Raw genomic sequence first — 19,729 nt, 5'->3', positions numbered from 1 at the left:
CCGGGATAACCCTGGCTGAGCCGGGCAGGATCCACCCGAGGCTCCCGAGAACCAGGTAGTCAAAATTGCCCTTTTTTTTTGGATACTGTTTATTTTTCAGGATCGATGCGTTTATCTGAAGGGCGGGGGGGTGTTGGATGAGTGTGAGGGATGCAGAACGGGATGTTCCACCCTACTGGCGTGGGAGGGATGAGAATGGGGCGGGTTTGGGGTCCCTGTGCTCCGCCCGGGGGGGTGACATTTGACATTGCGGTGCCGCACTGAACCCCCGCTTAACCCTAATATAACTAATAATAACCCACATAACTAATTAAAAACTGCGCGCTGTGGGGCGGGGGAGGGCCGGACCCCTGGGGGAGGGTCCGTGCGGGGCCGGGACACCCCCACGGGGTGTGGTGGGCTCGGGCCCGCCCCCACCTGCGCGGCCCCGCCCCCGCCGCCCCGGCCCCCCCGGCACCTGCTGCGGCGGCGGCTCCGGCCATGGGCGCGCTGCGGCGGGCGGCGCTGGCGCTGGCGGCGCTGCTGGGTGAGCGAGCCCCGGGACGCGGGGGGCACCGAGCGGGACGCGGGGGACCGGGGGATGCCGGGCAGGACGCGGGAGAGCTGGCGGGATGCAGCGGGCGAGGTCCGGCGGTGCTGGCGGGGGACGCGAGGTAGCGCGGCGGGTACGGGGCAGGACGCGGTGGTACCGGGGGTGCGCCCGGCGGGACTCGGGAAAAGCGGGATGAAGCGGGCAGGACGAGCGAGAGCTTTTGGGAGGGCATCGGGCAGGACCCGGAGATACCGAGAGGCCACCGAGCAGGGTGTGGGAGCAGCCGGAGGCACCCGGGATCCCCACACCGCCGGGCGGGACCTGGGAAGGTTTAGGGTGGCACCGGGAAGGACCACCCGAAATCCATGGACCATGGGGTACCAGAGGCAGGGGTCACAGCACCCACCTGTGTCTGTGCCCCCAGTCCCCTACCCCAGCAGGCAGGGTGGGGGGGAAAGGGGGGAGAGATCCACCCCCTTCCCCTTTTAGGAGTGCCCGGAGTGGAGAAAATCTGAGTCTTTCTGGGAAAAGCCATTTGTACCTTGGAGCTGCCAAACAGCCGCTTCCAGCACCCCCAAACCCGGTGTACTCCCTTTTGGGGACACACCAGGGACTCCAAAGTGAGAGTCCACAGTTCACCTCCCTGCGTGGCACTGGGCAGGAAAAAATCCACTTGTTGTCCCTTGTTTACTGGTGCTGCACAGCCATCCCAGCTGGTTTTGAGGTGAGGGATCTCACTGCTTCTCTGTCCATGGGTTTTCCCTTCTTCCACCCCTAATTTCCCACCCTATTTGAGTCTTTTTGGAACTTGCCACGGTTGCTCCAAAAGAAAACATCCTTTGGCGTTCCCAGCGAAGGAGAGGCCTTTGGAGAAAGGAAACGGCCCCAAAAACAATGGCAGCAGCATTTCCTTCCAGTAGAACACTGGGTGGGGGTCCTGGAGTCGCCACTTGTTCCTCCTTGAAGGTTTTCTTCCTTGATAAAAGTTAATTAAAGCATGCTTGTATGAGGCATGGGGGTCACTCAGCCCTTAAATCCCACCAGGGCGCTCCTTTGCCGCATCCCGATGGCGTTTTTTGCATGGAATCGTGATGGATTCCCACAAAAAAAAATCACACTTGAGCCCTGGGATGTGACATCACGGGCACTGATAGCTCAAAAAATGCAGCAAAAAGACCCTTTTGAACCCCAAATGTGTGTTTTTCCTTTCGTTTTGCTTTCAAGCAATCCTTCCTCGTCCCGTGGGATCCTCATGAGATTGTGATGGGGAAAAGCAAAATGAGGGATGTTTGCCATCCCTGCTTTCTTCCCAGTCCCTGTCCCATCCCATCCCCAATCCCAAACCCAATCCTTTCCTCAATCCCATCCCAATCTCATCCCCTGCCCATCTCCATCCCATCCCATCTCCGCCTCTCCCTCCCACTCCAGGGGTGAAGCACGTTTCCATCTATAGCAAAGTCACATATGATTATTGCATTATTTAATTTTTTTTCCCCAAATTTGGTCTCTCTGGAGGATAGGGCACTTTCTGCCCCCCCCGCCCCCGGGGTCGTGAGAAATGCCGCTGTGGATTTTCCCAAGGGACGCTGCTGCACAGCCCGGCATCTCCTATCTGCCCGTTTATAAATAGTCAAAGTTAAAGAGAAGAAAAGGAAAAAAAATTCCCCAAAAATAATTTTTAAAAAAGGGAAGGCTGCGTTGCAGTGCTGAGATGCTCCTTGACCTTTTTCCAAGCTTTTTCAAGGGTCCCTTTTCCGGCCAGATTCCCGCTGTGTATTTTAAATCCCAAGCTTGGTCTTTTGGGATTTAATTTGGGTCTGGGTTTCACATGACTCCAGTGCCTTAATCCTATCAACTGGGGTCATCAAACCCCAACTGCCTCCGGGATTTAATTCCCCTGCAGTTCATGGGTGAGAGACTTGGGGAGGGGGCTGCAGGGGGAGTTTGCTTTTTTGGGGGTTCAGGCTGTGCCAGAGTCAGGAAACAGCTTTTATTTGGGGGTGAAAGGATAAAATTTTAGATGAGGATAGGGTGATTGATATCAGCAGGGATTAATGTTAAGATTGCAGGGATTTAAAGGTGATTTTTTTCCATAGGGAATAAATTCAAAGGGAAATTTGAAGCTGTTTTTAAATTTTTTGTCACGGGAAAATTTAAAGTATTTTAGAATGCTAAATTGTAAGATATTTATTTCATAGGGGAAAAAAATTATAGCTATTTTTAAAGGTAAATTTAAGTCTATTCTGTTTTTCCATATGCAAAAAAAATCCCAGCAGATGGGCTGGGGCGGGGGGAAAACACCCGGGCAGGTGTTTAGCTCAGGGCAGCTGGATAAAAATCCAGGTTTTGAGCCCAAAGAGCAGGCGGGAGGGGCTGAGGGCCCCAGGCCCCCCTGGATGAGTATGAGCACCACGAGCAGCTTAATTTTTTCGATCTGGTTAAAGCATTAGAGGATTTGGAGCGTCGAGGTGGCCAAAGCCAGAGCTGTGCCAGGGGGTTCGTCCCGCGCCTGCAGCTCCAAACCCAGCCCCACCAGCCTTTTTTAGGGTCACATCTGTCTGAGATGGGGAATTTGGGTGAATTGCACAAGAAAAAGGGATTTTGGGGAGCGAGCAGCCTTCAGATCTGGATCCATTTCCCTCTCCCCCATACACTGGAGGGGAGATGCTGGAGCCGGGATCTCCTGTTGCCACGGGCGTTTTAAGGATGACAGAGCAAAGCTGCAGCCCCAGAGCACAATTAACATAATTAACATGCTCCTCATTAGGTTTCAGGGTTAACACCCCCTGGTTTGCAGCCGGGAGCAGCTTTGAGGCACACGGGGCTGTTTTGATGCCTTGGGGTGCGATGGGAATCCTCTGGCTGGTGCCAGAACCTTTTTCCCTCTCTGGAGCCTGGATTTCCCCAGGAATCCCCAGCACCCTTTTTGTGCCCAAAAAGCCATGCTGATGGAGGATGTGGAATGAAACACCTGGATTTTCCCAGCTGCTGGGGATGCACAGGGGTGTAGAAGCTGTGGAGTCATTTACGATGCCATCTGCATAATTAATGAGCTATATTATTAATATTTTTATTATTATAATTATCATCATTATACTTATTATTATTTTATTACTAATATCATTATAATCACTGTTATAATTGGTTTTGTAACTATTATAACTGTTAGAATTGTTTTTATTAAATTGCAATTATAATTCTTCAACCAGGTCTATTACCTGTTGTCTATAATATTTCTAATACAATTATTGAATATAATTATTTTCTTCTAGATTATCCCAATTTAACACACTTTTATAATGATAGAGGAACTGGGCTGAAAACACCTGGATTTTTCCCAGTTGTTGGGAATGCAGGGAGGTTTAGGGGCTGTGCCATCTGCATAATTAATGAACATAATAATAATAATAATAATAATAATAATAATAATAATAATAATAATAATAATAATAATAATAATAATAATAATAATAATAATTATTATTATTATTATTATTATTATTATTATTATTATTATTATTATTATTATTATTATTATTATTTCTACTCTTAATATCAGTATTATAATTATTATGACTGTAGTTCTTATTGTATTGGAATCGTTGTTATAATTATTATAATCACTATTATTATTATTATCATTATTAATATAACTTTTATCATTATTATTGCCACTTTTATAATTATTATTCTCACTTTGATCATTACTCTCATTATTCTGAGCACTATTATCACTTTCACATCCCCACTATTATCCCTATTCTTACAAAAATATACCTATATTTATAATTGCTATAAATTATATGTTCTCAATGATCTATTTTGTTCTGGAAATTCCAATTTAATGAGTCGCCATCCCATATTTCTTTCCACTTTCTCTAAATTTAATACAATTATCTGTATAATTACATATAAATACACTATAATTACCATTATTTTTCCATACTCTCTATTGGATTTGATACCACAGTTTTGTATAATTAATAAATAATATTATCAATGATTTGGGACCTGCAGACGCCTCCAGCATCTCCCCCCCCAAACCCTCCAGGATTTAAAGGTTTATGTTCTTAGCTCGGGTGAGCTATTTTTACGCATCCTCACCAGACTGGGCCTTATTTCTCCCAGTTTTTCACCAGAGAAAGCAAATGTAATTATTTTTTTTTTTAATTCCTGAGAAGACTTATCAGCCAGAGCAGAGTTTCCTGCCTGGAGCTGGAAGGCTCCGTCCGGAAATGGCACCAATGCCTTGCCAGGAGGGGGGGATGAACGGATGCGGGAGGAGGCTAAAAATACCCCCCAGCTCCTTGTTTTCCTCTTCCCACCCTGGAAAAATCCAATTAAACCCTCTGAGCTCTTAGGGAAAAGTGCAAGGTTATTGAAAGCTCCCAAAATCCTTCAAAGCCAGGGGTTTTTCCCCCCAGACAGAGGGTTTGGGATGACGGGGCAGCATCATCCTTTCCCCCTGCATGCCGATGTGAGGCATCCCTGGGGCGCTGGCAGGGCCGGGCCAGCCGGGGTCACGGATCGATGGTGGATGCAGGGATGGAGCTGCTGGGATGCAGGGCCTGGTGATGTTCCCCTGGGAAAAACAAACCAGCCCCAGCACAAGCTCAGCCTTGCCTGGGCTGATTAATTTTCTGGCTGAGCCTTACGGGCAAAGCTGGGAATGATCTTCCCCCAGGAGCTGAGCATCCCTCTCCAGTCTGTGGTACCACCCTTACCCCATCAACCCCTCCCAGTGGGACCTGGGGGGATGCTGAGATGCAGGGGACACGGTGACAGGGGATTGGGATGGGACATTTGGGGTCAAATGAGATGGGGCACCAGAGGAAGCCATTCATGGATTATCCCACTTTAGTGCTGGCAGCAAAAATGGGGGATACTGGGAAAGGCTTGTGAGGTGCACATGGGGGAGCCCTACAAATAAATCCCATGGGATCTGGTGCATGGGAGGCTGGAGTACCCCAATACTGAGCTAAGGGGGGTGTTTGCCTGCTGGAGTTGGCTTTGTCCTGGGAAGGGTGACTTGTGCCTTAGGAATTCCCAAGCTGAGCGTGGGGCGGAAGCTGGGGTGGGAGGGAGCAGCAATGTCCTGCATCCTCCGGAGCAGGCGGAAAGCCCTTCCTGTGGCAGGGAAGGAGGCAAAATGTTCTCTTGGCTCAGCTTCCTGGTGATAACCTGGGATTGTTGTTTTTGTCTTGGGAATGGGGTTTTTTTCTCACAGTCAGTGAGGTTTTGTGGAGAAGTAGCACCTGGGGTTGAGTCATTTCCCAATTTCTTCCCTCTCCCACGGGCAGGTGTCTCCTTGGCCGTGCTGGAGGTGCATGTGGGGACGAGCCTGGTGTTCTCTGTGGAGGGGCAGCAGGCAGTGCTGCCTGTCTGGTACACCAGCCACTCCCACAAAGAGCCCTACATCACCTGGATGCTGAACAAGAAACCTGCTCCCTTCCAGGTGAGAAGAGGGCAGAGGAGGCTGCAGGACTGGAGATGGAGGGGGCCAAGCTGGTCAGTGACCATGGAGGGGGTGCTGGTGGTGCCCATGATGGGGGGAAGATTATGGTGCCCACCATGGGGCAGTGGCCACAGTGCCTGTGGTGGATGGATGCCCATGATGATGAGGTGGCCATGATGGAAGGAAGCTCATGGTGCCCACCATGATGCTCACGATGGGATGGCACTCATGGTGCCCATGCAGGGAAGATGCCCACAATGGGTAAAGGCCCATGAGGGGGGGAACCTCAGGGTGGCCCACAATGGATAAGTGTGCATGGTAAGGATGTGGTGCGCGTGATGGGGAGATGCCCACAAAGGGGAGATGCTCATGGTGGGGACATGCCCATGGGGAGATGTGTGGGGTTCTCACAGTGGGGGCATGCTTGTGGTGCCCATGGTGGAGAGTTGGCCCATGATGCGGTGAAGTTCATGGCACCCACCATGGAGAGGTGACCACCATGGGGGACATGCTCATGGTGCCCATGATGGGGACATACCCATGGTGCCATCCCCATACCAACGGGGAGCTGCTTGTAGTGCCCATGATGGGGTGGTGTCCACGATGGGGGAATCTCATGGTGCCCACCATGGGGGGTACCCTTGATGGGGGGTGCTCATGGTGATGTGTACATGCCCACAATGAGGTCATGCCCACAGTGCCTGCAGTAGGGAGGTGCTTGTGGTGCCCACAGTGGGGAGACACAAGATGGGGAGAGATCCAAGATGGGGAGATGCCTATACAGGGAGGTGTTTGTGGTGTCCATGGTGGGAAATGCTTACACTGGGGAGATGACTGGAGATGACTGTGGTCCTCATGATCAGGAGGTGCCTATGCTGGGGAGGTAGGTGCTCATTGTGCCCATAAGGGGAGATGCCCACACTGGGGTCATGCCCAGGGTGCCTGCAGTAGGGAGGTGCTTGTCGTGCTCACATTGGGGAATACCCATGGTGGGGGAGATGTCCTTGGAAAGTGCCCATGGTGTCTACAATGGGAAAATGTTGGCAATGGGGGCACCACTTTTGGTGCTCGTGATGGGGAGATGCTCATGATGGGACAGTTGCTCATAGTGCCCATGCCAGGGGTATTTGTGCCTGTGGTGGGGAGCTGCCTGCAGTTCCCATGTCCGGGATGCTCAGCGGAGGTAAGGCTGGAGGGGGCTTATGCAGCAACCACTGCTCTACAAAATTTGGGATTTTGGGGGGCTTTTCTCTCCAGCAGCATGATCTGGAAGCAAAAGCATGTGGTTTTTCCCCTGTGCAGATCCTGTCAGTCATAGGCGGGGTGGTGAAGGTGGAGGAGACAGATCTGAAGTCCCGTGTAGGGTTCCTGTACCCCATCGAGACCCACAACATCTCGCTGTTCATCAACGCCAGCCGGGAGCAAGACTCGGGTCAGTACATGTGCACTGTCAACGTGCTGGATGACATCATCAGGATGCACAAGAACGTCGGCCTCATCAACCTCACCGTGCTGGGTAAGGCTCCCCCAGTCCCCCCGGCTCCCTTGGAGCTCCCCATGGTGTCCCTCAGGACTAACATGTGTGCCCACAGTGCCACCAGCCACCCCCACCTGCCAGCTGCATGGCAACGCCGTCGTGGGGGCCAACGTGACCTTGAGCTGCTCCTCCAAGAAGGGGAAGCCCTCGCCCATGTACCAGTGGCAGCGCGAGCCGCCCACCCTGCAGGTCTTCTTTCCCCCTGCCCAGGGTAAGGTGGCACCAGTGTGGGGCTGGGGAGGAGGCTGGAATATCCTGAGAAGATTCAGATTTCATCCCCTTCATCCCTGGCTTCATCCCCTTGACCACTTCCTGCACGAGGAGGTGGAGGGTGTAGGAGTGGCTGTGAGGCAGCACCCAAATTTCTCACCTGCAGACCGGGCCAAGGGCACCCTCAAGCTGACCAACCTCTCCCTGGAAATGTCAGGGGTCTACGTCTGCAGGGCTGAAAACCAAGCAGGTTCTAAGAACTGCAGCATTGTCCTGGAGGTACAATCAAGTGAGTACGTGTCCACAGGGTCGGGGAGGGGGACACAGTCCCCATGAGGTCCCTGTGGGAATAAGGCAATAAGGGAATCTCTGTCTCTCTCTGGCAGCAAGCACCAAAGCAGTCATCGCCGGCGCCGTGCTGGGCTCCCTGGGTGCCCTTGCCACCATCATCTTCTTTGCCCAGAAGTTTGTTGGCTACAGGAGGAAAAAACGTGACAGCCAGGAGGAGGGAGCCAATGAGATCAAGTGAGGCACTCTTCCTGTGGAGGGGGTTCAAATCATCGTTAGGTTTCAGGGTTAACGGGCAAGGAGGGTGTGTCCACCTCTGGCCCATCATTTCTCAGGTTCAGAGTTAATAGTGGGGAAGAGTTCTTCATTTCTGGCCAGTCATCAATATGCTCCAGAGGCAACAATCAGGAAGAAAGTTTCCTGTGGCCAGTGGTCATGAGGTTTCAGAATTAGCAAGGGGATTTTCCACCTCTGTTTTCCCCTTTCCCTTTTGTCCCTCTGTTTGGGGGTCCAGGATGTCTGCACAAGCTCACTGCTCAGGGAGAGTACGCTGTGGGAGAGGGATGGAAGGGTTCCCAGGGCTGATCTCTGTGATGCTCTCCCCTCTTGGCAGGGAAGACGCCGTGGCACCCAAAACCCCATCGTGGCCGAGGAGGCCAGCCTCAGACACCATGTCCAAAACCAGCACCCTGTCCTCCATCGCCGGCACGCGGCAAGGCTACGGAGCCAGAGCCCCCTCGGACACCGCCTCCATCCTCACCACCACCGGCAGCTACCGGGGCCCCCCGGCCCGGGCAGGGGCACGGCCCCCCAGCCTCTCCCCCCCCGCCGTTAACGGGACCCCCCGGCGCCGCCCGGAGCCCGCCGCCGCTCCCGTGGGCTCGCTGCCCCCCTCCAGCCTGGCACGGGCCGGTGCCGTTCCAGTCATGGTGCCAGCGCAGAGCCGAGCGGGCTCCTTGGTGTGAGCACCCCCCAAAAACAGCGGTGCCCATAGCCAGCCCATCCCACTCCCTGATTCCTGGGGTGGTTTTGGTCCCTTTTTTGGGTTTCCTTTTCTTTTTGACAGATGCCTCGAGCAGCTGGACTCATCGTGGGTGTGTTTAATGGGTGCAGGGGCTCTCTGCGTTTGGAGGGACCGAGTCTCCCCATAAATATCACCCCCCAAACCAGCCCCAGCCCTGCCTCAGGGGGTCCCCTTCTTATGATTTTTTTTTCTATATCTATATATCAGGTGAAATGAGGGATTTTTTCACAAAAGAAAGTGGGGTGGGGGGAGGGGGTGTGATGGGGACACACGGACACACACACACACACACTTTTTTTAGGGGTTTTCTGATTAAAAGCTGCTGCACTGCCCAGCACCGGCGCTTTGGGTGAGTTTGTGCGGATTTCGAGGCGGGGTGGGATGTCCCACAACCTTCTGGGTGATGTCATAGGGCCAGGGTGATGTCACAGTGCACCAGCCAAGCTCCTCAGGGTGAGGTGACATCACAATGCACGGGTTGTCACACCCATGACCATGATGTCACACCCATGACTGTGATGTCACACCCATGACCGTGATGTCACACCCATGACCGTGATGTCACTCCCTGTGTCAGGACATACGATGCCACAATGAGTGTGTGACATCACAGCACCTGACTGAGGCCTGGATGATGCCATACAGGCATGTCACATGTCCATCAGGGATGTCACATTTACCATCACACAGCAGGGATGTGACACGTGCCTGTTTGATGTCACACCCACAGTCACGCCTGGTAGTGACATCACACACAGTGGAATGATGTCACTCCAGCCATCACACACACCTGTACAGTGTCACACATCCAGCAGTGATATCACACACACCTGTATGGTGTCAAACACACCTGTACAGTGTCACACACCCAGCAGTGACATCACACACACCTGTACAGTGTCACACACCCAGCAGTGACATCACACACACCTGTATGGTGTCAAACACACCTGTATGGTGTCACACACCCAGCAGTGATGTCACACACACCTGCATGGTGTCACAGCAGCTGTCACTTGTGCAGTAGTGACATCACCACCCATCTCATGCCAGCACCTCACAAGTCATCTCCCACCCACGAGTGATGTCACAGCACACCCTGATGTCATGTCCCACACCTGGCAGTGATGTCACACGTGCCTGCAGCATGTTGTACACACACATGGGAGATCCCTGCTGGCACCCCCTGCCCCACAGCCCTCCCACCCCTGCCCGCTGTGACCTCACCGCTCTGCCGGTGGCATCAGAAGGCACCGAGGACAGCCCGGGGCTCTGGCAGGGGCGTTTATTGGGGCCGGGGGTGTCTGGGGTGGGAGGGGGCAGCCAGGGACAGGGGCAGGGCCTGGCTGTGGGGGGACCCCGGGGGATGCATGCGAGGGGCAGGGGGTGAAGCAGGGGCTCCTGGGCCTCGGCGGGCAGCGCTGGGAGGGAGTCGGTGGTGAGGGGTTTCCGCTGAGCTGCTGGTGGCCCCTGCAAGCAAGGAGAGAGTGAGAGGTCAGCCTGGGCATGGCCCTGCCTGTACCCTGCACCCTGAGCCTTGCCTGTACCCTGCACCCTGTACCCTGCACCCTGTGCCCTGCCTGCACCTTTAGTGCTCTCTGCACCCTGTGCCCTGTCTGCACCATGCACCGTGCTCTGCTTGTACACTGAACCCTGAGCCTTGTTTGTACCCTGTGCCCTGCCTGTTCACTGAACCCTGCACCCTGCCTGTACCCTGTGCCCTGAGTCTGGTTTGTACTCTGTGCCTGCCTGCACCTTTAGTGCTCTCTGAACCCTGTGCCTGCCTGCTCCCCATGCCCTGTCTGCACCCTGCAGCCTTCACCCTGCCTGTACCCTGTGCCCTGACTGCACCCTGCCCACACCCTGCACCCTGCTGACGTGCTGCTCCTGCAGCCTGCACCCTCTCTGTGCCCTCCCCCTGCCCACACCCTGCCCATGCTCTACTTGCAGCCCGCCCACACCCTGCCTGCACCCTTGTCCTGCCTCCACTGCTGCCCACACTCTGCCCTCACCCAGCCCAGGAACCTGGGGGGGACCCCTGCATGCACCCCCCTAGGCAGAGCACCATGGCAGAAGGAGGGGAACCCGGCTCCCTTGCTGCCAACCTGCTCAGCCCCCTAACAAAGCATCCCAAAGGAACCTCTGGGCCCTAAGAAGCTGCACAGCACCTACACTTGGCAGCTGCTTCCTCACTGCAGCCCTCTGACATCCTCACTGCAGCCCCAGTGCATCCCTGCTCAATCCTCACTGCAGCTCCAGTGCAGCCCCAGTGCATCCTCCCTCAATCCTCACTGCAGTCCCATTGAATCCCCATCTCCAGCTGGTTCCTATTGCATCCTCACTGAATCTCTGTTGCTTCCCCACTGCATCCCCAGTTCATCCTCACACATCATCACTGCATCCCCCCTTTGCAGCCCCACTGCAGCCTCACTGTATTTCAATATTGTCCCCACTGGATCTTCACAAAATCCCCACTGCATCCTCAGTTCATTCTCATCCCAGCCCCACTGAATTCCCTCTCCATCCTCAGTGCATGCTCACTGCATTTTCACTGCCTCTCCAGTGCATTCTCACTGCATCTGCACTGCTTCCCCACCACGTCTCAGTTCTGTTCCCACTGTACCCTCAGTTCATCCCCACTGTGTCCCAGCTGAGCTCCACTTCCATGCCCACTGCATCCCCAGTTCCTTCCCACTGCAGCCTTGTTGAATCTTCACTGCATCCTCACTGCATCCTCCTCTTCCTCCCTACTGCATTACCGCTGCATCTTCAGTCCATCCCCACTGTATCTGCACTGAATCCCCGTTAAACTCCTACTCCATCCCCACGGCACCCCATTCTCATTCCAGCTGCACCCCAGGCTCATCCCAGCTGCATCCCAGCTGCATCCCAGCTCCATCCCAGCCTCATCCCAGCTGCATCCCAGTCTCATGCCAGCTGCATCCCAGCTCCATCCCAGCTGCATCCCAGTCTCATGCCAGCTGCATCCCAGCTCCATCCCAGCTGCATCTCCCCCAGCCCCGCCACACTCACGTGGCCGAGCCGGCAGCGCGCCCTCCCTGCCGCTAACCCCGAACCGGCCCCGCCGCTCTCCGGGGCCATCCCGCGCTCACGGCGCGGGGCACGGCCCGGGCACGGCGCAGCCACCACCGGGGCTCCAATGCCACGCGGCCTCGGCACCGTGGGCGCTTTTTAAATTTACCTTTTCCTGCCAGGAGACTGTGACACAGGCTTTTAAAAATAGCATGTGCTGAGGCGAGGCGCTCGGGGTGGTGTTGCTAAGGGAGAGATTCAATCCAAATCTAGGGCTGCGCCTCCCCATCCTACTTCCCATCCTTCCCAACTACTACGGCGCGCACCCAAATTTAGGGCAAGGCAGGGGCTGCCTGCCTGTGTGTTTCCATCTCCTGGGAGGAAAAACCCCTTCTCCACCCTGAACCAGTGTGGGGAATGTTGCTCCATCCCAAATCTGCACAGGGAAGGATGCTCCATCCCGTATCTGTGCAGAGCAGAATGCTCCATCCCAAATCTCTGCAGGAAAGGATGCTCCATCCCAAATCTGCACAGGGAAGGATGCTTCATCCCATATCTGCACAGAGCAGAATGCTCCATCCCAAATCAACAGAGCAAAGGACACTCAGAGCAGCATCCTTACAGAAATGACCCAGTTTTGGGGGGAAGAAGCGGGATTTGGGGGGTACCTAGTCGCCGTTGCGGAGGTCGCCGCCGCGGGTGCTGTTGGTGCACTCGGCGTCCTTGGTTTTCCGATCAATCTCACCCCCTTTGATCTTCTTGCGGGTCATATGGCCACGGAAACTAGCCTGGATCTTGGCAGCTGCCGCGTTGGCATCGGGATCGTCCAAAGGGATGTCCAGGATGTCCTCGTCCAGCTTTGTGCAGGCTCCCTCCTGATGGTGACAATGGCAGGGTTACAGCTGCTGGCACCTCAAACAGCGCAGCCCCCTCCCCAAATGAATCCGTTCATGATGGTCTTAAATGAGCCCCTGTTCTAAAAATTAGGTTTACTCATTAAAAAATTGGGTTCCTTTGCTAAAAATGAGGGGGTTTGCTAAAAATCAGGGTCACTTGCAGGTGTCTTGGGGAAATGGCAACCCTGGACCACACGGCTGCAGGAAGCCAGATTCCAGCCAGGATTATGATGCAGGGAGAGGAAAATCCATGGGAGCAGAGGATGGGTTCTGGGGGGTATTTTTGGCAGAGGGCTGGGGGCCATCCTGCACAAAATGAGCTGGTCATGCCTCAGTTTCCCCTTTCCTCATAGCCTGTTGCATCCTCCTGCATCCTTCCTCAGGGCTTTGGTTGGAAATACCAGGAAATTTGGGAAAGCAGTGACTCCAGAAGGGAGGAAAAGCCCCACGAAGGACAAATCACTGTAACCCATTCCCCTCCTGCCACATCCCACCAGAGCAGCCGGACTCAGCAACAAGTTCAATGGGAAAAAACAAAAAACATGGGAAAATGAAATGAGGTGGAAATGAGCTGGCATTGGATGATCCAGTGCCAGCAGCTGTGGGGGTGAAGCCTTTGTGTTGCCCCATGAGCACTTAAAGGACTTAAAGGAATTTTGGGGGGCTTGTTTGGAAGCTGTAGATTCGGGGGGGAGGAAGCTCATCCCATTGGCTCCACCAAGTTGCTCAGGTTGTTTTACCATTGTGAAAGGTGAGGATGGGTCCAAGGTGGAAATGATATGTCCAGGGTGGAAATGTTATAGCCAGGGCTGGAAATCCTATAGCCAGGGGAAGGAAATCCTATATCTAGGAAAGAAATCCTATATTCAGGAGAGATATCCTATATATGCAGAGGTGGGGGAGAACAACCTATATCTAGGGGAGAAATCCTATATACAGGTGGGAGAAACCTATATCCAGGGAAGGAATAGTATATCTGGAGAAGGAAATCCTATAGTCAGGGGAGAAAACCTGTACATGGAGGGGCATATCCTATATCCAGGCGAGAAATCCTATATCCAAGAGAGAAATCCTATATTAGGAGAGAGGAAATCCTATATCCAGGGGAGAAATGCCATATACAGGTGGAGGAAATCTATACATGCGGGGGTATTTCCTATATCCAGGGGAGAAATCCTATATTTAGGGGAGAAATCCTATATTCAGGGAAGAAATCCTACATACAGGTGGCAGAAACCTATATCCAAGTTGAGAAATCCTGTATATAGGTAGGAAAAACATATATTCAGAAGTACAAAATCCTATATCCAGGGGAGACATCCTATATTCAGGGGAGAAAACACACAAACCCAAAAACAGGGGGCCATATCCTATATTTGCAGGAGAAATCCTATATCCAGTGGAAAAACACCATATCCATGGGGTGAAAATCTCTATGCAGCTGATGAAAACTTGTATCTAAGGGAGAAATCCTATATTCAGAAGGAGAAATCCTATATAGGAGGGGAAAAGTCCTATACATAGGGGAGAAATCCTATATCCAAGCTGGAAAAATCCTATATCCAGGCAGGAAAAATCCTATTTTCAGGGTGGGCTTTGCCTCTCTGGAGGTGCCCAGGAGGAGAGATGGGGGCTTTTCCCTGTGCTGCTGTCTTAGCAGGCGGAGGAAAACGGGGAAAAGTGGGGAAAGAGGAAAAAAAAGGGGAAAGGGGGAGGAAAAGGGGGAAAGGGGCAGGAAAAGTCAGGGGATCAGGGAGAAAGGGGAAAAGGATGTGGTTTTCTCCCCAAGCCGGCTGGCGGCCAGAAGGGAGGGGAGCTCACCCTCGGGTGAGGAGAGAGGGGTGCAACCCCAATGAAGCCCTTTATCCATGGGCAACCCCCGATCCCACCTGTAGAGCAATTGTGGGGTGGGGGGGAAGAAAAAGCTCAATAAAAGCTGGATTAGAGGACGGGGGGATTTTCCTCAGGGGGCTCTGGGGTGCAGGATGCTGGCCGTGCTCTGGCCCCGGTGGGATGGAGTCCGAACTGCTGTGAGGCAGGAGCGGGGATCTGGGGGGCTGGGGGCAAGAAGAGCCTGGGGGCTGCAGCAGCGCTGGGGGTCGCGGAGTTGGTTGAGCTCTTGGTGGGTGCAGCACCCCCCGCACCCCCGCCCCCACCACCCCAAACCCCCCCCAAACCCCCCCAAACCCCCCGGCCGCCCCAGCCTGGGGCAGTGACCAGGGATCAAAGGCAGGAGCGGGAGCAGGGCCGGGGGAAGGAACGGGACCTACATTGCAGCAGTCCATGGCGGAGGGCGGGTGGGCGGCCAGCGGCGGGCGAGGGGCTCCGGCAGGATCTCGCTTCCCCGGCAGCTCTCCCGGCGCAGGTGGCAAGTTGAGCGGAGCCGCTTGCCTACGTAATGCGCTTTCCTCCGGGCGAGCCTATCAGCCCGACACTCCTGCCAGGCTTTTGGGGGGGAAGGAGGGGTGCCTTATTTTTTTTTCCTCCCTTTCTCCTTTTTTTTTTTTTTTTTAATTTTTTTTTTTATTTTCCCTCCTCCAATTTTATTTTGCAGCCTCCAACTCCCTCCTAACACTTAAAGGAGCCGGCAGCTCGCTTTGGAGTTTCGTGGAACACAACATCACATGCAGAGGATGCGAGCCAAGATGTGATGAGCCTTGCCTTCGGCATGGAGGGTTTTTTGGGGGACAAAGCTATAGCAAATGGGGGTAATGGGTTCATTTTTGGGGGGTACACGACCCACAGTCATGCTGGAGGCAGGTTTTGCCCCCCGGGTTGGTTTGCACGGGGGAAAAAACCTTCTTGACCTACTTAGGACTTGGTCCTGAAGGAGGGTGAGGATGAGGATGGAAAGGATGAAGATGGTGAGGGAGGGTGGGCATGATGGGACACAGTGTCCCACCGAGCACCTGCAGAACCCCGGAGCTGATGTGCCCAGCTGCAGGCTCCAAGCAGAGGAGTGGGCTCCACTTTGGGGGTCTGGGGGTCCCTTCCCCGCTCACAGGAGCATCTGGCCCCCCCACATTTGGGGTGTTCTCCAACCAGACCTGCAGTCCCAGCCACTTGCACACCCTCAGTGCTCCCTGCAGACCCTGCTGCCAGCCCAGACCACGTCGAGGTGCTGGGGCTGGCTGGGTGAGCTGGGGCACCCCGGGAAACAGGAGGGACCCCCAGGGCAATGCAGGGGGCTGCAGCCCACAGCCCCCCCATCGCCTGCCTCGCTCGCCTCTAATCCGGGTTTGGGAGTTGCTAAGCAACTGCACAAGTCGCCCGTGGGCTCCGCGCCGAGGCTGCTCCAGCCAGCCCCCAAAACACAGCCTGGCCCCCCCAAGGCGGGCACAGCACCCCCGGCCCACCCGCACAGCCGGGCCCCACTGCCTCTCCCTGGCCAGGTTTGCTCACAGGGGTCATCCTGCCTGGGGGCCTGGTGGCACTGACCTTCCTCTTTGCCACCACCATCATCTTCATCATCATCTCCGTTCGCAGCCCTGTCCCACTGACATCACTGTTTCTGGCACTGAAATGGGCACTGTCCCTTCTGCTGCCACCAGCCCTGTGCCCATTCCTGACCTCATCCCCATCACCTCCACCACCTTCTCCATCCCTACCATCATCCCTGTTCCCATCTCTATCATCATCCCTGTCGTGCTCCCCATCCCACTTCTTGTCCCCATCCTCTTCATAATGCCAATCCCTGCTCCCATTCCCAGCTTCAACCCCATCACCCCTGTCCCCATCCCCATCATCACCCTCATCCCTGGCCCTGTCCCCTGCCATATCACCATCCTTGTTCCCATTCCCATCCCATCTCCTTCTCTTTCTCCAGGGCCACTCCTGCTGGGTGCAGGTGGTGGCACCTCTTGTCCCCTGGCACCCCAGCTCCCAGGACACTCTGCTCCCCATCCCACTCCACCCCATCCCAGGCACATCCCACCACTGCCACCTCCCTCAGCTGCTTCACCCACACTTGGAGGTTGATGGGGGTCAGCCCTGCCCCAGCACATGCCAGGCACCCAATTTCCCCCTTGGGAAATGCTCCCAAGCATCCCTCAAATTCCCCTGGGAGCCACCCAGCTCTCCCACTGGAGCCACTTTTCCACCATCACTTCTTTCCACCAGCACTCCAGGGTGGGTGGGGGTGGGGGGTGGGAATAGCTCTGCTCCAGAAAACCCCGCTGCAGCTTCCAGGAGAAGCCTTGGCAGCTCTGCTGGGATTTTTGATGGGAAGAGATCCTTCCCTGGATTTTAGACCCTCCAGATCCATCACTGCCTGCTCCAATGAGGAAGACCAGGTGTTTGTTAAATGGGAAGGGTTTTTGGGGTGATCGATCTGAGTCAATCATTAGGGGTCACGGATCTGAGAAGTTAGCCCCAAAATTAGGATTAGTCCCTCAATTAGCCCCCAGAATCTGCTCCCTCCGTGGCAGCCGGGTCCTGGCAGAGCCGCCGAGCGCCGCCGTCTCCCGCAGGCTGCGGCTGCGGAGGAGGGACGCGAAATGCCAGAACATTTCTAATCATTAATGGCGGTTTTGAGCCTGTTCCAGGCTCTGCATTTTTCCTCCCTGGACCCCTTCATCTGAAGGATGCTTTTTCAGGTGCTCCAGCACCTCCAAAATTTGAATTCCAAGGAAGCAACTCAGATTTTGGAAGGGGAGAATGAGAAGTGCAGCTGGCGAGACCTGCTGAGAACATCCCGCCGTCGTGGTTTGAGATGGTGGCACCGAGGTGTTAAAAAATCCTTTAAAAACAGGGAAAAAATCCTTAAAAGAAAAGGGAATTGGATGCTGGAAGGATGCCCTGGGCGGGCAGTGTTGCCGGCTGCCGAAGCAGGAGCCGGCAGCCAGCGAGGCGGTGCTGGAGGGGGGGTCAAGGCGTAGCTGGTTGGCATCAGCCCCGGCACGGGGTCCCCGCCAGCTTTTTTTCCCCATCCCTCCTTCCTGTTTTTCCCGGGGGAGCCGCTGTCATGCCCCGTGCCGTGGGCGAGCACCACATATGGCGATGGAAAACAGGAAAGAGGGGGTAAAAACGGGGTGAGCATGGATGGGGGGGTTCAGTCCTCTCCAAAAATAGAGCAGCCGGCTTCGACGCAAACCCCACTTTTTAGGGGGGATTTTAAAGCACACTGTATTGGAAAATATGTATTTCACAGGTAGGAATAGGAGTGGGGGGCTCTTGTGTGCCCCCCAGAATTCCATGGAGGTATCTCAGCTTATGGAGGGGGGTAGGAGAGGAGCAATGTCACATCATTCCTTCACACTGGGATGTTATGAAGTTTCTTCCATCCTCCAGGGATGCAGGGGCCTAAATATAGAGGCTAAAAATATCATCCCGTACCCAGCTCAGCCCCAAACCCAGGATTTTTCGGGGAGAAATCTCAGGTGATCGACATTAATAACAGCGGAGACCTCGTTAATAAAATTCCTCATTAAAACAGCACCGCAGGGGCAGGATGGGAGTGGAGCACCCACCCACGGGAAAAGGGCAGGAGCCAGGGGAGGACCAAGGGGTTTTTTTTAGTTTTGGGGTTGGACAGTGGGAAATGGGGGATTTGGGGCAAGTGCTGCAGTTGCATCTCTGGAGAGGTGTCCCAGTTCGCGAGGGTTATGGGGACATGCTCCCCTTTGGCTCCTCTCCACACATTTTGGGGCGGAATCACAGTGATCCAGAGCTGTGCGTGCTGCCTGTCCCCTTGGTGCTGCCTGCTACCCCTCCATGTCCTTGGCCTCTTTCAGGTCCTGGAGGGAAGAAGAAAATTTAGATGCTGTGGCACAAGGGGGGCAGGGACAGGGTGAGAGCAGGGACCAAGTGTGGCTCTTGGCACCTGAATGGAGGGCAGCCTACCGTGGAAGGAGGCCAGGTGAGACAGTCATCCTCCAGCATGGCTCCCCACGCCACCGGGTCAATGCCACTAGCTGGGGAAGGAGGAGGCTTGATGCCACATGCAGTGGGCACCTGGTACCACGGGTGATGGGCACATGGGACACGCACAACATCCAGGGTGATGGCACAGATGGAAGGCCCGATGGCCATTGGTGGTGGACATTTGGGACAGGCACAAGGCTGTGGGCAATGGGCACAAGGGCAGTTTTGGGCACACAGGAGAGGCCTGATGGCCATCGGTGGTGGACATTTGGGACAGGCACAAGGCCATGGGCAGGTTTGGGCACACAGGAGAGCCCTGATGCTGTAGATGGTGGGCACAGGGGGCAGGACTGACACCCTGGGCAAGTGACGTGTGTGGCAGGCTGGACGCCCTGGTGATGGGCAGACGGGGCAGGCTGGGCAAGCAGTGCAGCGTGGGGCAGGGCCGGCAGTGTGGGGGTGTCTGCTGGGCAAGGCCACTCACCCTCTCTGCTCTCCAGCAGCTTTTGGAAGTACTGCGCTGCAAAGGCCACCACGTCGGTGGGCTGCTCCCGTAGCACTTCCCGCGTCAGCCCCTCCAGCAGGTTCCGGAAGCCGGCGGGCACCCTCATGCTGGCGTTGGAGGCGGCGATGGACATGGTCGCTTCTCCTGGACCCTCTGCAGCGGCACAGCCCGGGATTAACCACAGCCCACAGCGCCCGGTGCCACCGGGCAGCGCCGGGACTCGAACCTGCGGACTAACGTCAGAGGGGGCCAGAGCCGCCGCTAGGGGGAGACACGCTCCCTGCCCGCCGCGCACGCGCGCCGCCGCCTCTCTCTGCGCGCGCGCGGCCCCGGCCTGGGCGGGGTGAGCGGGCGCGGGGGGGCCGCGGCTCTCGTTCCCCGGTGTGC

General features: G+C 55.1%; 2 protein-coding genes across 2 annotated transcripts; one reads left to right on the top strand and one right to left on the bottom strand.

Annotated features, from left to right (window-relative positions):
• Positions 1 to 455: 455 nt before the first annotated feature.
• ESAM (endothelial cell adhesion molecule) lies at positions 456 to 9,337 on the top strand. Its single transcript, XM_066564410.1, has 7 exons — positions 456 to 526; positions 5,833 to 5,987; positions 7,290 to 7,503; positions 7,580 to 7,735; positions 7,901 to 8,023; positions 8,121 to 8,259; positions 8,636 to 9,337. The coding sequence occupies exons 1-7, from the start codon at positions 481 to 483 to the stop codon at positions 8,985 to 8,987; spliced, it is 1,185 nt and encodes a 394-aa protein (XP_066420507.1). The 5' UTR covers positions 456 to 480; the 3' UTR covers positions 8,988 to 9,337.
• Positions 9,103 to 19,499, bottom strand: LOC136565597 (sperm surface protein Sp17-like). Its single transcript, XM_066564265.1, has 5 exons — positions 19,322 to 19,499; positions 18,817 to 18,887; positions 15,246 to 15,395; positions 12,748 to 12,954; positions 9,103 to 10,516 (listed from the first exon to the last, which is right to left on the bottom strand). The coding sequence occupies exons 1-4, from the start codon at positions 19,473 to 19,475 to the stop codon at positions 12,748 to 12,750; spliced, it is 582 nt and encodes a 193-aa protein (XP_066420362.1). The 5' UTR covers positions 19,476 to 19,499; the 3' UTR covers positions 9,103 to 10,516.
• Between the last annotated feature and the right edge of the window lie 230 nt (positions 19,500 to 19,729).

The sequence above is a fragment of the Molothrus aeneus genome, chromosome 22 (genome assembly GCF_037042795.1).
Source record: "Molothrus aeneus isolate 106 chromosome 22, BPBGC_Maene_1.0, whole genome shotgun sequence".
NCBI lineage: Eukaryota > Metazoa > Chordata > Aves > Passeriformes > Icteridae > Molothrus > Molothrus aeneus.
Note: the sequence above shows the minus strand (reverse complement) of the source record. Positions and strands in the feature narration are given on the sequence as shown.